The sequence below is a fragment of the Erigeron canadensis genome, chromosome 9, assembly GCF_010389155.1.
Source record: "Erigeron canadensis isolate Cc75 chromosome 9, C_canadensis_v1, whole genome shotgun sequence".
Classification (NCBI taxonomy): Eukaryota; Viridiplantae; Streptophyta; class Magnoliopsida; order Asterales; family Asteraceae; genus Erigeron; species Erigeron canadensis.
Window position 1 is genome coordinate 245,883 of NC_057769.1, and position 16,932 is coordinate 262,814.

A 16,932-nucleotide genomic window follows, 5' to 3' on the forward strand; every position below is an offset into this window, starting at 1 on the left:
GCATACTAGTTAACCCCATAAAATATACTCGTATATATGAGAGTTGGAATCTCAAAGCCAATAACAGTTAAGTACGGAGCTTTTTTAGCTTAATTTAGTGACTACGTCTAGACTGGAATTGTTTTTGGCACTCTCACTTCAACTCAATTGCATGTGATTTGGATTGGAAATTGTGATTTCTGTTGCTTTAAGTTTACACTATCATATAGTAAATCACTTGGAACCTTCTTAAGGGGGAAAATATGAGTATTTCGTAGATATTTAGTTTTTGATGTTATATATCCATGTGGTGCATGTGGCGTGTTACTAACATAGTAAATCACCTTCATTTTTTATTTCTTACTTTTTGAATGTAAAATTTGGGATTAACTACAATATTGTTTTTTCATATAGTTAACTTTACTTTCAAGAAGTTATTATAAGAAAACTCTTGTCTTTAATGTTATGATCATATTACTCATATTAAAACTTGAAAACAAAACCAAGTCTCATGTTTGCTTAGATACCAATTCTATTCATGGAAGGTGTTCTTCTTACCAATTCACCACGCATTCACCGTCGCCGCATTTTACGGCGGTGTGCTAGTCCTAAAAAGAAGCTTCGAATTTAATTAGTTAGAACATTCTGTCAGGCCAAGTATGTTTTATCACCAGGAATTAGTACTATCAATTATCAACATCAAGTAACAGACAGCTCAAGTCAAGTCGAAGAAAGAAATTGATGAAAGAGAATTCAAAATTAGCGGAATGAGTCTTGAAGTCTAAATGATAACTTATCATTAGCAGGTTTTATAGATAGCTGGTCATGAACAAGTCACTTAGAATAAAGTAATATACACAATTGTTAGTTGATTAGTTGGAATCCAAAATTAAAAAAATGAAAGATAAAAAATAAAGGTTTTATCCACGATCATTTAATAGATGAAAACAAAATTTTGTAAATAAAAAAGTTTAGCGTCATATTGATAAACGCCTAGCATGCATGATCTTAAGATGTAAAATCAAGTTGTTTTGTGAAGCTTAATAGACGATTAGGGGTACCTTTATGTTTGTTAAGTGTTTCAGGCACTAAGTGATGAAATTGAGCTAATTGAATCAAGAAATGAGTCAAGGAATCAAGAAGCAAAAATCTGAAATTTTGAAGAAACAAAGGGCGTAACTTACGCCCAGGGGGGTAGTAAGTTACGCCAGTTGCTGTGCGAAAATTCGAATTTTGGGTTTTAATTATTTTCAGTTTATAGTCAATTACAACACGACTTGGGGAAGTTACCACACATATTTTCTTATCCCTGGAGCAGTTCCTAACATTCCGAACACCCCAATTTCATCATCAAATCACAATTCCATGGAGATTAAAGTCTTAATTGAAGAATCAATGATGATATCAATGATGAAGATTTTAGGCTAATTCTCTTTTGATCATTCTCATGTGAACAATTATGTAAGACAATTGTATTCAACTTTTCTTATGTTCATGTTGGATTAGATCTTTAATTTTTCATTAGCTTTTTAACATCTAATGTTGTTGGATTGTTTGAATGATTACTAGTTTATAACTTTGAATGAATTCCATCTATCTTTTGATTTCAAATTATTGTTAATCAATTATTATTGGAAAAATCTCTTATGAACTTGTAATCTTGTTAATGAATAGATAATTTAGTTGTGTCAATTCTCCGGTTTTCATTATCGTGAATCATCACAACCTAATTATTTGTTCTTAGCATTCATTCAATCCAAGTTTATAACGAATCATGTCTATATGATTTCCAAAGAACATAAGTTAGGTTATACTCTTGAAAACATAATTTGAAGCATGAGAATGATCTCCTTTATTATCATTGTTAAATTTGTTAATTTCATAATCACTTTTAGTTTTTAATCAAATCAAATCAACAATCAATCGGTTTTAAGTTTATGTCTAGTTTAATCAACTTTGTAAACTTGTTTAACATTTTCCCTTGATTCCTTGTGGATACGATACTCGACTTACCCATACTAGTTATAGGTATTTAGTTTATATATTTGATCGGTCCAACAACATCGATCACATATGTACTTGCTTATTCTTCCTTCATCATAGAAATCTTAAAAATGACGAAAATATTTTTTGTGCATATGTTTTCTTAAGTTGCATTGTTAGAAGTCACGATAGGCAGTTGATTATTATTGTGTTTGGATAAAAGTGTGTAAAGTTGAATAGATATGCACAGAGTCATTACAACGCATGTGATATGATTAAAAAAGTTCATAGACAAAAGTTGTAAATTAAATAACATCTAGTATTTTTACCCGAGCATTATCCCGGGTGAAAAACAAAACCTTACGATCATTAAGGCCGTTAATTTTGTTGGTTGTGCAGTAGCAACTTCTAGCTCATGCATAATTTAAAAAGTAAAAGTCATATGGTAAAAATAAAAAAAAATAAAAAACTTTTGATGGGAAAAACTTAAAAACCAAAAGTTATGTGGCAAAAGTTAACTAAGTCAAAACTTTAGTGTTAAATATTAAAATACTAAAGTTGAAAAAAAACTATTTTAAATATTTTTGTAACTACCGTTAGTTATTCAAGCAACACTTAATGGTCATTAAATCTGACCTGATGATCGTTAAGTCCGTTAGTTTTGTTGGTTGTGCTATTGCAAGTTGTACCTCATACATGAGGGGTGTACTTTTAGCTACAGTAACACCCCCTCAGTAGCCAACATTACAATTTAGTTGTTATATATAATATATTACATATTTTTTAGGAAAGAAAGATAATCATTTATGTTTATTAGCATCCAACTAAGATTGAACCTAAAAATAGAGAGAGGATTTCTTCCAGTTACCTCTTAATATAACTAATCTGATCCTTGAATAAAAATTAAGAGTCAAGATTCAAATATATTTTCGAATCTTGACCTTTAATTTTCATTTAAGGGACAAGATTTTTCAAACTTGATTCAAGTTGAGAAATTAACTTAAGGGAATCCTCTCTTCTAAAAATAAGATGCATACACGTGACAAAATCAAAGGTAAGTATAACGAAAATAAATGATACATGACACATGTCAAATGATGAAGTGTTTAGGTGTACGTTTAGGTCTAAGTTTTTAGGTAATTAATTAAAATAGGGGTGAGCAAAAACCGAAAAACCATGAAAACCGAAAAAACCAAAAACCAATGGTTTTGGTTTTCTAAAAACCGAAAGTTGTGGTTCGGTTTTGGTTTCTAATGAAAAACCGAACCATAAAAATCGAACCAAACCAAAAATATATATTTTTACTTTATTTTATATTTATATCATTTTATTATTAATTTTTGATAAATATGTTATTATATCTGCATTTTTAGGTGTATATAATAATATCATTTATATGTTTTAAGTGAAAATACACAACAAAATTAATTTGTTTTAATAATTGTATAATTAAACAACGTGTAAAAGATATAAATAGTTATACATAAAATTTGTTTGAAGTTTGTACAACTTACTTTTATGGATTTGTTGTCATTGTTGTAGTGTTATTGTTAATAATATTATTTTGAAAACTTGTTGAAATTAATTAAGGTGTAATTATAGGGTATAAACTTATAAACTTTTGAACCACAATTTAACCTAAAAAACCGACTAAAACCGAACCGAAATAGACCCAAACCGAAAAAACCGAAACCCAATTGTTTTATTTTTCAAAAACCGAATTATAAAGGTTCGGTTTCGGTTTTAGTCAAAAACCGAACTAAACCGAACCGTACTCACCCTAAATTAAAACTTAGACATTCATAATACGCCTATGTTAAAATATATTGTATCCCTTTTGTTTGTGGACAATAATAATGAAACGGAAAGATATTATACCACGATTGTAAAGTGCAATCAATAAAACATTTATTTATGGAAAAACAAAAACTCGAAGAAAAAAAAAACATGTAAACTTAAATTATGACAGAACTCCCTCTCACGTGACGCGCACATGAACACCTAGTGGGGTAAAATGGACGGACATTGCGTTTTAGACCATTCTTGCTAATAAATCACTCTTTTGGCACCAAAAATGTTACTTTTAAAAAGTTTGGATCAAATGTGTAAAAAATGTGATAACACGTGGACAAAAAATGCAATTAGTTCTAAAACTTATTTATGGATAATACTTTATAAAAACTACTTTACATTACAATAAAACCTTCCTTGACTTTTACAATAAACTAAAATTTCAAGTGAACAAAACAAGAAAATTGACACAACAAAGGGTAGTAGGGAAGGCACACCAATAATTGTTAGGTGCAAAATTCTGAGGTTCCAATTCAATCATCATCACCACCAAATTAATAGTTTCTCTCAATATCACAAACAAGTCTTCTCCTCACCGCCTATGTCTTTCTGGATTCATCAAAAATCGACACTAGTTTCTATTCACAAGTTTTCATAATTTCATCTTATAGAAGAAAAGAGAAAAACAAAAGTCGATCTTCAGAACATAAACAATAAAGATTTAAAATCTTGGGTTTTTTTTAGAAAAAAAATAATACTCAGGGCGCTTTTTGTTGGTTTGAAGCAATTTGTGATTTGGGTTTTTGATATAAATAACAAAGATGGTGAATTTTAGGAACATGGAGGAATTCTGGCTATTCTACATGAACCAACACTCAAAACCTGCAACAAGAAGATGGCATTTTGCAGGGACACTTTTAAGTATTATGTGTATGATATATGCAGTTTTGTTTAATTGGTGGTTGCTGTTCTTGGTGCCTTTGCTGGGTTATGGTTGTGCTTGGTATAGCCATTTCTATGTTGAAGGAAACATACCTGCAACTTTTGGGCATCCAGTTTGGTCGTTTTTGTGTGATTATAAGATGTTTGGGTTGATGCTTACTGGTCAGATGGACAAAGAAATCAAAAGGTTAGGTAAAAGACCTGTCTTGCAACTCTATTGATTACTTTTTAGTTTTCCATTTTTCGGTTTGGATTTGGTTTACTTTACTCATATACATGTAACAATAATAATAATAATAGCATATTTGGTTTGCACTTCCATCTGAATACTCTGTCTCTTCTTTTTGTTGTTCTGTAATTTGTATATATAATACAGAATCAATATAGTGTTTGATGTATAATTGCAGTTATTTTTAACTACTATTTGAGTTTGCAACTGCATATCTAGATTGGAGGATCATGTGCTTTTCCAGTTAGTATGTACATTCATTAATGTGATGGGGGTATGTAAATTCATATTTTAGGTTTGTAATAGAGTACCTTTTTTTAGATATAAAGGCTAAACAAAATCAACTATATGCACATATATAGTACTGTAAATATTAAGGTTTGAACTCATAACCATTTGGAACTCAGGTATATATATATGCCAAATCAGGTTTTTTTTTATTATTGCAAGTATGTATGTGTTCAGTACAAACTATCCGACTATAATTTTCATGGGGGCTTTCGAATTTGAGTTGCAACTCTATGATAGATAGTCAACATGAATGATCACAATAGAACAGAATTTCAATTAGAACTTACTGAGAGATTTACTTTTTACAAGGTAGTAAGTACGAGTATATATTATGGGAAACTTTTTCTTAAATACTTGTGACCTTGTAAAAAGTTTTACACAAATATATTTTATAATTGTGACCTCTCAATAAACTAGCTTTTAAAACATCTGAGACATATTATAAACATGCAAGCAAAGTTTTCATCTAGTTTACGTTCAATCCATCGGCAAGTACTAAATGGCAAATTTAAGAAACCGCTCCTGGTAGCAACATCACGAAATTTTCCCATAAAACATCTTAAAGCCTAATTTCTTACAATAGGGCATCTTAATTATCCAGAAAAGGTTCCCATAAGGTTCCTCCCAAAACATTCATTGGAACCAAAATTACAAAACTTTAATGTCTCACCAATGGTTTTCATCAACGAGAATTTATTCAAAAATGAATAGCAAATATCTTCTAAACCGGACAATTTGTTTTCCCCCAATATATTCAAGGAGACTCTATGCTTTTAACGAACTTCTTAGCCTGTCCAAGAAAGATTTTAACAGAATTAGTTCCAGATTCGACATATTTGAGTTTATATAAGTATACATCAATTGTTTCTTATAGAATGGGGCATTTGAACACTTCAATTTCACAAGTTCTCCATTCATAGCCATTAGCCAATACATCACGCCACGATTTATAGAACTAGCAAACAATCACTACAAGGGAGTGTTGGGATGTACATTAAGAAAGTGATTATGTAATTAAATAAACCAGAATCAGATAAACTCTTTTAAAACACGATGCAGTAGGTAGTTTAGATGTGATTCTGCAACTTAAACTTGTAATAATCAATTTTGATGGTGTCGATTGCGTAGAAAGTTCTGATAATCTAGTGATAAAATAAGGATGAAATGGTGCATCAGTAATCAGTTTTGTTTCAGTTAATATGCAGCTGATTATTTAACTCACATAATCATATGCACATGATAATATATACCTGTTCAAGAGTTAGAAACATGATCACATTCCAAGAACCTAAACGTCCAAAGTTTGGGATAAAGCCTTTGTAGAATGCCAGAGGTCCCTGTAAACACAAAATGTGACATTCATGGTCAAGGAATTACGAGATATACAAGTTCAAGATTCCTAGACTCGGTATAATTAGCCGTATCGGATTGCAGAACTCATGCACTCGAGCTTTGTTTTATACCAGAGCTATGAAAAAACTTCAAGGGGTGGCAAAATTTACAGACGGATCATAACTTTTCTTTTGGGAGGGCAGAATTTATATAACTTATGATCTTAAATTAAAACTGTTAATAGCCTCTATTCAATTTACATATTAAGAATAACTTACATCATTCTTTAGAGTCTTCACAAAACAATCAATGGTGCTTGTGTAGCTTGAATCTCCCATCATTCTTGATTTGACCTGCAAAAATATAGACCACCAAAGCTTCTCTTAAAGGAGTTCATTACGAGAAAAGATTAAAATCGGGAAGAATTTTAAAGGCCATAACACCCGCTAAAGCATAAATTGCAGCAGATTTATTGCTAACGTTTGTTGATAACTTTTCATTGTATTCAATAAAATATGAGGCATGAGTCCATTAGTTATTTCTTGTTTTTATTTCATTAACAAAACAAAGATCACAACTCGACTTCCATCATCAGTAATCACTGCAATCAGACCTTTTTTCTTTTCTAATTTCCAACACTTTTTATTCAGTTTGCTTTCAAAGGCATGCAAAAGTTTTTGAGATCATATCTAGTTTATTTCAAAAAAATCAGTATATTAAATGAATGAAAAAGTTTTTGAGATCGTATCTAGCTCATTAGCTATTTATAAAAGTGGACAAAACCTTGCAGGTGAACAGACTCCGACCAGACCCTTTCCAACCCATACCAAGAACAATCCATTATGACCTATTATACAACCTATCCCACCACCCCATGTTACCACCTCCAGTAATTACTAATGTACTACTACATAATCATCATGTTGATTGTTGACACCTATGCTACATCATTTAAGCACCAAACTGAAACTGATAATGTAACAACAGAATATACAATGTTCAAAAAAAAAAACAACAGAATATACATAAATTAGATTTGCAATGATGGCTTTGTATTAAGTACCACGTCAACAGGGGACCCAATGCAAACTGCAAAAAAACCAGCTCCTAAACCAGATAATAGATGGGTGAGCACATTATCTGTGAACCCAGGGATCTTCAGAATTGACTGCATCATAAGACAGAGTGTAGACTTAAGTAAAAACTTCCACAAACACCGACAGAATAACGTGATGCATGTCAATGACTTACCTGCTTCACTTGATCATAACTGGCTAACTCAGCAGCATTTATTATAGCATTACGTGCAACATTGGGCCCAATGCCAGTCCATAGAGCCTTAACCCCTTCCTGAAAGACGCATAATGTTTAAAAATATAGGTGACAAAATGGGCAACTCAGGCAGGTTACAAGAGATAATAAGTCAGAATGCAGTTTGTTGGGTTAATCCACCAACATTTTTCGTGTCATAATATATTAAATGTGATTTGAAAACTATTTAATACTTTGATCCCCTTTCACATAAAAAGGAAGTCGTAATTTGAAAACAGTTTTGAGTATCCTTTGAAGTTTGAGCATGGTTTAACGAAATTAATATGCTTCACTTTAACCATTATTTTCTTTAACTTGACAGCAAATATATATCCCTAACTGACCTATGTTAGTATACTGTATACATAGCCACATAGGTTGATATTGCCCATTCTATATTTAGTAAAATATGGAGTAATGATTAACTGATGAATAATGTGGTAAGGACCAGAAACATCTACCTGCCTCACTATTGTTGAATAGGCATTTAATGCCCCAGAGTAACGCCTTGGCACACCAGCTGGCAGTTTTCCTTCAGCTTGTAGACGAACCTTCACAAGATCTGTAGGATTTGCTACTGCGATTGCAAGAGCACCTACAGACATACAATCACCAATAAATATATACACAACACAGTGACACACATGGAAATACGATTACTCAATACAAAGATAACACTTGCATTATTATGAAAGTTGGTTACTTTTATAACAAATTTATCATAATCTCACCGGTTGTAAGTCCAGCCAGTATTTTAGTGGTCAAAGGGACATCACCAACAAAGTTTTCACCCACATACAAGTTCTTAATCTGTTAGACACACAACAACCAAAATAAAACTTAAATGTCTTGATCAGAACAAGAAAACAATATAGAGATAACTGGAATAGAACAATAGAGGGGGCAACTTCCACACTTTTATGTACTAAAAGATCAACTTGGGCATCTTATTTTCGGCTAATGGATAATATGGGTTTACAAAACTAATTAACAACAAAACATGTTGAACGGGTCCACCCACCCATAGAAAACTCAAATATTAACAACTTCATGAAATAAAAATATAATGGTTAAATTTTTTGATAATGGTCTTTAAATTTCATATCTATTATATTAAGTCGATGTAAGATACGAACATAAAGTGTTTGGTGGGTCACCCTAACCCAGCCTATTTTGACTTTTGACGTGATCCGGAGCTTCTGATTTAGCTACCTACAGAACAACCAGATCTAGCAATCTCGCTCCACTTACTATGATTTAATTTCGGTTATGTTGGAGGGTTAAGCTAAATGATTTAACAAAAATAAAAGTAAAAACGACTCAAATAGGTTGAAAGTCACACCCAGTGTAATAAAACACCAAAAAACTTCGTAGAGAAGTATTTTAAACAAGGTTAAATATATTTATGATAATATATAGGTTTTGTAATCACATCTAGGACAAAATTTCTTTATAAACATCAAGAAAGAAAATGTGCAATACGGGAGGGAATATGGATGCAACAAAACTTAGCCATACACGACAAGGTTATAATGTTGCATACTTGCATGGTATACAACTGTGTAAAGCGTAACAATGTCGTGTTTGGCCAACTATTGTCATGGGCGTATCACCTCCACTTTTGTAATCGCACTTAGCACAACTCATTTCTACCCATACTTAAAATTGCCCTCATATATACATGAACCCAAACCACCCATCTTGCTACCTGTAAAACAAACCTACCGGTTCATAGAGCCCTATCCTTAAGCCTCCATACAAACATTGACGATGTAACCCAGGTACAATGCCTTTCCACAAAGACGCAAGACCTTCTTCCTTTGCAATGGTTGCTACAGTACCAAGCATCCCCCGATATTTGGGTAAAGCCATTCCATCTCCTGCGATTCCTTTCTTTTGCAGCTGGAGCCTAACTTTTGCAGTGTCCAATGGAATTGTGCAAATCTGCAGAGTGTGAACTTACATCAATTAGTACAACAAGTTCACCCTGCCTACCAGTCTACCACTATACAGAACATGTATGTTAAGATTCAACATGCCTTCAGAATATACGTTAACTGTCATAAAAAATGTGACTTGCCACCTAGGTTTGTATCTGTGCACATTTTAAGGGAAAATGCATGTCGTTTACGCACTAAATGTGATTATTGCAATGTTCCCAAATATGACAAAACACGATCCTTTGATTGATGATATCACAATAGAGATACAGCAAACCCTAGGTGACGTGAAATCAAATTTCAATTTGAACATAATTCCAAAATAGAAACACAAAAACAAACAAAGGTAACACGAAATATATTATTATGTTAAAAAAGAAAGTTGAATGACTCTTCATCACAAGACACAAGTTGATAAATTTAAGAAGTAATGGATTTAATGTATGCTTCCTAGTGTAAATGTTGGTTTGGTATGAATAAAATATAAACATTTGGATTCATTGGTATTGCAAGTCCCTGACATGTTGTCATCAGGTAGACCGTGACCGATTTTATGAAACATAAGTTGGCACGTCAACAAAACCAACGCCAACGACAAGCCATCAGATATAGCAAACGACAACACACTGCTAAATTATAGAAAAAGTTATCATTTCACCCAAAACTTAAAACAACATTTATATATTTGGAAGGAAAAAAAAAGAATCATGAGAAAATAAATAAATGCAGGAAGGAAGGAAGGAACAAAAGACCTAACGTGAAGATCAAATTAATTAGTCGATCATGAATCAAATTGATATACGGAGTAATTATTATTATTATTAGTTTTATTATTATTAATAAAATTAAATTAAAAAATAAAATAAAGAAGGAAGGAAAGAGGGGGAGTCAGATTGACCGACCGACCTCAGCGAAACAAGCAGCAAAAGCACTGCTAGCAAAAGTTCCGGCGAATGATATATCCGAGCTCCCACCTCCTCCCACCATCCTTCCCTTCCTTTTTTCTCCTTAAATATAATATAATATACTTTGGTTATTACAGGCAGAGGAGGATGAGTGAGAGGGTTTTCGATTCAATCCCTTTAATTTGCAATGCACCCACCCACCCAGCTGTCTTCTTAATTAACTGCTGCTTTAACTGTTAATTAATCACAATTAATTTACAAAACAACCAAAGCTTATTTATATCAGGGAACGACACGCGTTTCTTCTGTATTTTTGTATGGAAAACACCTCCCTACTCCACCCGGATAATCTCTCTCTCTCTCTCCTTACGCAGCACAACGCAACAAAACAAAACAAAAGGTGCTTTTTGTTTTTCCCATTTTCTCCATTAACAATTTAAGATTATCTCTAATAGGAAGCCAAAGTTAATATATTTGTATTCTTAATTAGAGATATGTTATGGTTGGAAGTAAGGCTGGCGTCATACGAAACCTGTTAAGATACGAATCTATTAAGACACGAACATGTTAAGTTGAAACACGAACACGACCTGTTAACTAATTGTGTTCATTTTTCACACACGTGCACGACACGAAAATTAACAGGTGCACCTGTTAAGCAACTTGTTAACATATATTTTATAGAATTCTTGACTAATATTATATAAAAAAACTTGACGATACAAAAATTCTTACAATTCTCAACTATTATATAGCAATAATAATCCTTACATTACAAAAGTTCATGGACATTTACCTTATAAAAATTATATATCAAATCATAATATCAATTCATAGTATTATATATATATGTATAATCTTAACAGATCCTAACAGGTCCGGATCTGTTAAGACACGAATCTTAACAGGTCTTAACATGTCCGGATCTGTTAAAACACGAAATCTGTTAAGGTCAAACACGAAACATGTTAAGAACATGTCATGTCGTGTCGTGTAAACAGGTTCCGTGTCAAAATTACCACGTTAAAGTTTTTTTTTAATATTAGTCAAGAATTTTATCGTTAAGGATTTATAATATTTGAAGGGTTTATAAGGATTTGTAACAAATTTAAACGTATTATAATGATATGATGTAACAGCTAAAGAGGGGTTGGTTATTGTAAAACAAATATTAAAGTAAAACAGATAAGATAAGATCTTGACCCTTAGATCATGGTAAATTTCATGCACGAAGATTCATAAAACACAAATGTATATTGATGCACGATAATTTTTAAGATGCACAGTAGAGACTTAATGTTTTGTTTGTTTTACTTTAATAGTTGTTTTATTTTACTTAGAACCTATATAATAAATATAAACATCAGTTAAAAATTTGATATAACTATTTCTTTTTTCGAAAGATGGTTTGATATGTCTAAAATGTCTTTCAGGATTACTTACTAGTTTTAAATACCTTCGATTGATATAACTATAATATCTTTATAAAAAATAATTAACAATGGTTTATATCTTAACTCCAAAATTAGTTGAACTACTCATTTTTCATCAATAACATACGCTACTCGCTATTACCACTATCACCAGTCATTCAGCAGCACAACCCGTTGACGCCACTACCACACTCTTACTATCACTATCGTCGACGCATTACGTGTGTTGTCAACAACTATTTGAAGTGACATGAGGATAAATGATGCATTTAAAGCATCTTAATATTACTTTAAGAGCAGCAGTAATGGTTCACACCACCACACCAGTTGGTGTGACAACACCATACAACACCACCCAACACCACCCAACGACCACATCATATCTGTAACAATAACCATACCACACCATATTTTTTATTATTAAATTACAATTCTTTTAACTTATTAATAAATATTACAAATTTAATAATTTCTTAAATTATGTTTAGAGTAACAACATTTTCTTTATAATAAAATTATTAGATTAAAAAATTATATAAACAAGACAAAATCAACTTATAGACATAACATACTAAAAGAAAATAACAATTATTAATATAAAGAACAAAAAACAAAAAGCTATCACGTAGTAACCTCCTCATCTTCTTCAAGTTCACTTTCAACTCAAATTTATATACACATAGAGAGATATATATGCATATATATATATATAGGAGAGTGAGTATGGGGTTGTCCCCCATCTAAGCTTAGATGGGGAACCCCTCACATTTGGTTATAATCATGAAATGGGAGTCATGTATTTGTTTTAAATTAAACAAATAATAATATATTTTTATGTGAGAGATTCTCCATCTAAGCTTAAATGGGGAACAACTCATATTCACTTTTCCACACACACACACATTTATATATATATATAATATATATAATCAAAAAAACAAAAATGCTCCAAGAAAAAAAAAGAAAGACATCACCACCCCACATGTCTTCACCGTTTATTGGTAGACGTCGAGCTTTCCACACCGCAACCACCCCAAGGTTGTAGTGGCATGACCCCAGGTGGTCGGAGTGGTGCTCTTCTAGGTCGTCCACAGCGTATGCATTACAAACACTCTAAGAGGTTAAGAACTCATTTAATGTACCATTATCATGTACGCTAAATTAAAGAGTTTCCTAATGTGTATTAAATATATATATATATATACATACATATATATAATTTTTCGTATATTTTAATGAAAAGAATTTGATAAATTAAATGCTATTAGCATTTACATATATGGAGAATAATGTAAAACTTTAATGGTATCCGAATCCTACCATGAGGGTCTTGGTTTTGGAGAGACCATGTTCAAATCCTGAAAGAGCGAAGTTTACTTATATTAATCGTTGTGTAGTTTAGCGCATTAATAGGATGTTTTCCCACCTCCATGGTTTCCTCGAATAACATCTTACATGAAGAAGGGGTCCATAAGTGGGACGAATACTCCTGATCATTCGAACATTAAAAAGAATAAACAAAAGTTATAGAACGAAATGAGGTAAGAATAAGTAGTCGTCATACACACAATTTTTGGTTGGCGTGGTGCGGTGCATTATATTGTGAAGGTGGTTTGGAAAGCATAGCACATATGTTTTTTGTTAGGGTTTACTATCTAACTGCAGATGTATAGATCATGGGAACTGTCTCTCTCACATGGAAAGAATTTATTGGGTGCATCTTGTAAAATTTAGGGGCTAGTGATATATTTTTATGTTAAAAATCTGCAGGGCAAATGATTACCCCTTTTTGTTATAGGAGGAATAATAGGAGAAAAATAATAGTGGAACCTTATAAAAAGATAAAATGAGAACAAAAAAGATGTCAAAAACTGCGAGAACCTTTTTAGATAAGGATAATTTGGTACTTCAATTATTATATAAAAATAAATACTGATTTAATTAAATAAATCCCTTAAATATCTCCAAAAATAAATGTTTGTCACTTTGACCCACTTTTGATTACAAGATTACTCAAATTTTTTCAACCGATGTTTTATTCTGCATTTTTCAAAACTTCCTTTCTTTTAACTTACTAAAGTATATTCAAAATATAAATATGACAATTTGACATTTTATTTCCCCATAATAATATATCCAATTTTGTAATTGAATGCTAATAATTTTATAATATAAAGTTTTAAACATAAATCACATTAATAATTGTGTAATTGCATTCCATTCCATTCACATATAAAGATTTTTATATATGAATATCATCATACACATATGTAAATAAAATTTGTTTACATGTGAACATAACAATTTATTATACACATGGTGTTCACATGTGAACACAATTCATATATAAGAACTATTTAAAAAAATTTGTACCTATACATTTGTGAACATGTTCATCACATGTGTACCAACAAAAAATTTATAATTTTCAAATAACAAGTATTGTTTTAATACATATGTTCACAGCTTAAATATAACAATATATTTATAAAATTTGTATCAACATATACTATTGAATTTATAAAATTAAAAATTATCATAGAAAAATTTTGATTTAAAGAAAATATATTTCCAATATTATTATACTCCTTATTAAAAAGTCAATTTCATAGAAAAATTATGTTAATGTTTACAACTATAAAAAAAATATATGCACCAATTAATAAGTCTTAGTTCTTAACAATCATTAAAAAAATTTGAAATCAAACAACTATTTCAGCAAATGTGGGAGCCGAATTTATTGGGTTTGTTTTGAAAGATACGGTTTTCTAAATAAATTACAATGCCATGTTTACCCTTCTACATTTTATAACCATTTATTTATTGTTTTAAATGTATTTTATATACTAGCCATTGATTCATCTCATCTAATGGTTTAAAATGGTTATTGCAGTTCTTGACAAATATTTAGTTCTCATAATAACTTAACTCTCTATATATATGTATTTTTACCCGCACGATGTGCGACAGTTAAAAAAGTTGTGTAATATATAAATAAAAAACATTACTACTGTATTAATTATCATATCAACTGGTACCGTCACTATGTGATCACAAGAGTGCACAGATGAAAGTTGGAAGACTATATGTTAAAATCTTGTCAAAATCAAGTGGAGAAACTATATATTGTGATCCATGTGTGAATGGTGAGTCATCTCGTATAAAATCTATTTGGTGTGCGCTTTGGATACCATGACGGTACATAAGAGCAGAAGGTTTACACCTATTTATTTCCTTTTAAATAAAAATATTTTGAGAAAAAATATACACAAACATGTTCTGGATAATTGTTTAATGCAGTATAAAATAACTATCTCATAAATTTATTAGATTAGATAAAAATTAATGTTATAGTTGTTGTTCATATTCATATTTATTATTAATGTCATTTTTAATCAAAATTACTTTTAAAATATTAAATAGTATATGTTAACTATTTTAAATTAGTAAGCATGTAAATATCATAATTCTAGATTTTATTCTCATATATTGAAGTCTACGTGAATATTAAAAGTAAAAATTTGTTATATTTTAGAATATATTTAAGGTTTTTTTTTTAATAAAAATATATATAATGAGGCGAGCTAGAGTGAGACTTGGATAGGTCTGAAAATAGTTTAGGATAATCTTAGAGAGGTTTGGTAACTATTGTTTTAGTTATTATATAGATAAAAATATGATTAATGAGGCGAGCTAGAGTGGGACTTGGATAGGTCTGGAAATAGTTTAGGATAATCTTAGAAAGGTTTGGTAACTATTGTTTTAGTTATTATATAGATAGATAGATAGATATAGGTTATATAGGTTAGGGTGACTATCAAATGAGAACCAATTTAAAATGAGAACAAATGAGAACGCTTAGAAACTACATTTTGATGCATTAAAAGTCCATAAAACTGACATAGTGCATAACTAATTATCATTATTTAAGTGTTTAACAACACATTGATACGTCAAAATCAAAAAAATTACGTTTTTTTGTTGGATGCATCATTTTGATGAATATGCATCCAAGATGGATGCACAAAACAAAAAACGTGATTTTTTTGATTTTGACGGATCAATGTGTTGTTCAATACTTAAATAATGATAATTAGTTATGCACTATATTAGTTTTGTGGACTTTTAATGCATCAAAATAATGTTTTTACGTGTTCTCACTGTTCTTATTTTAAAAGTTTTATCACCGAAGTGTTACCCATATAGGTTATCTACCAATAAACTAAAACAGGATTGTAGCATTCTTTAATCGACACATGGCATAATATTTATTAGACACGTGTATTTTTTAATCTATATCCTAAATCTATAATTTCCTTATTCTAATCAAATAACTATTACTCCGTATTATAGTATGTACGTCTACTTAATTACTTACCTTAAAAATATAAATAGATGACTTTTCCTACAAAACCAAATACAATTCTAAATATGTTGTAATAATCCGATTAGTAAATTATTATGGCAATCTATACAAGCTGGAACATCAATATTATAAACAGTTAAAATAGATATAACTGCATGCGACAAATGCAGATTTAAGAATTAGTTTATGTAATACCATGAAATTTACATAAATGGTTAAATTTATACGTATCAATAGATATTGTTTTTAATGTAGCTAAAAATCCACAAGTCCTTTTTAATTTGTTATGACTTCAGTTTTTATACAAAGAAAGTAACTACTGAGGATATACATACATAGTCCATCCGTAAATTATAAGGGCATTATGACCATATAATACTAGATCTATACCCGGTCGTTGACCGGGATAGAAACAATAAAATATATTGAT

General features: G+C 30.7%; 2 protein-coding genes across 2 annotated transcripts; one reads left to right on the forward strand and one right to left on the reverse strand.

Annotated features, from left to right (window-relative positions):
* Window positions 1-4,185: 4,185 nt before the first annotated feature.
* LOC122582597 lies at window positions 4,186-5,105 on the forward strand. Its single transcript, XM_043755009.1, has one exon. It carries the CDS (start codon window positions 4,575-4,577, stop codon window positions 4,914-4,916), a length of 342 nt encoding a protein of 113 aa, XP_043610944.1. The 5' UTR covers window positions 4,186-4,574; the 3' UTR covers window positions 4,917-5,105.
* A 633-nt stretch (window positions 5,106-5,738) lies between these two features.
* LOC122581450 (mitochondrial uncoupling protein 1-like) lies at window positions 5,739-11,093 on the reverse strand. The gene is made up of 9 exons (XM_043753683.1): window positions 10,705-11,093; window positions 9,584-9,802; window positions 8,590-8,668; window positions 8,320-8,453; window positions 7,799-7,897; window positions 7,611-7,715; window positions 6,826-6,900; window positions 6,466-6,552; window positions 5,739-6,005 (listed from the first exon to the last, which is right to left on the reverse strand). Exons 1-9 carry the CDS (start codon window positions 10,783-10,785, stop codon window positions 5,970-5,972), a joined length of 915 nt encoding a protein of 304 aa, XP_043609618.1. The 5' UTR covers window positions 10,786-11,093; the 3' UTR covers window positions 5,739-5,969.
* Between the last annotated feature and the right edge of the window lie 5,839 nt (window positions 11,094-16,932).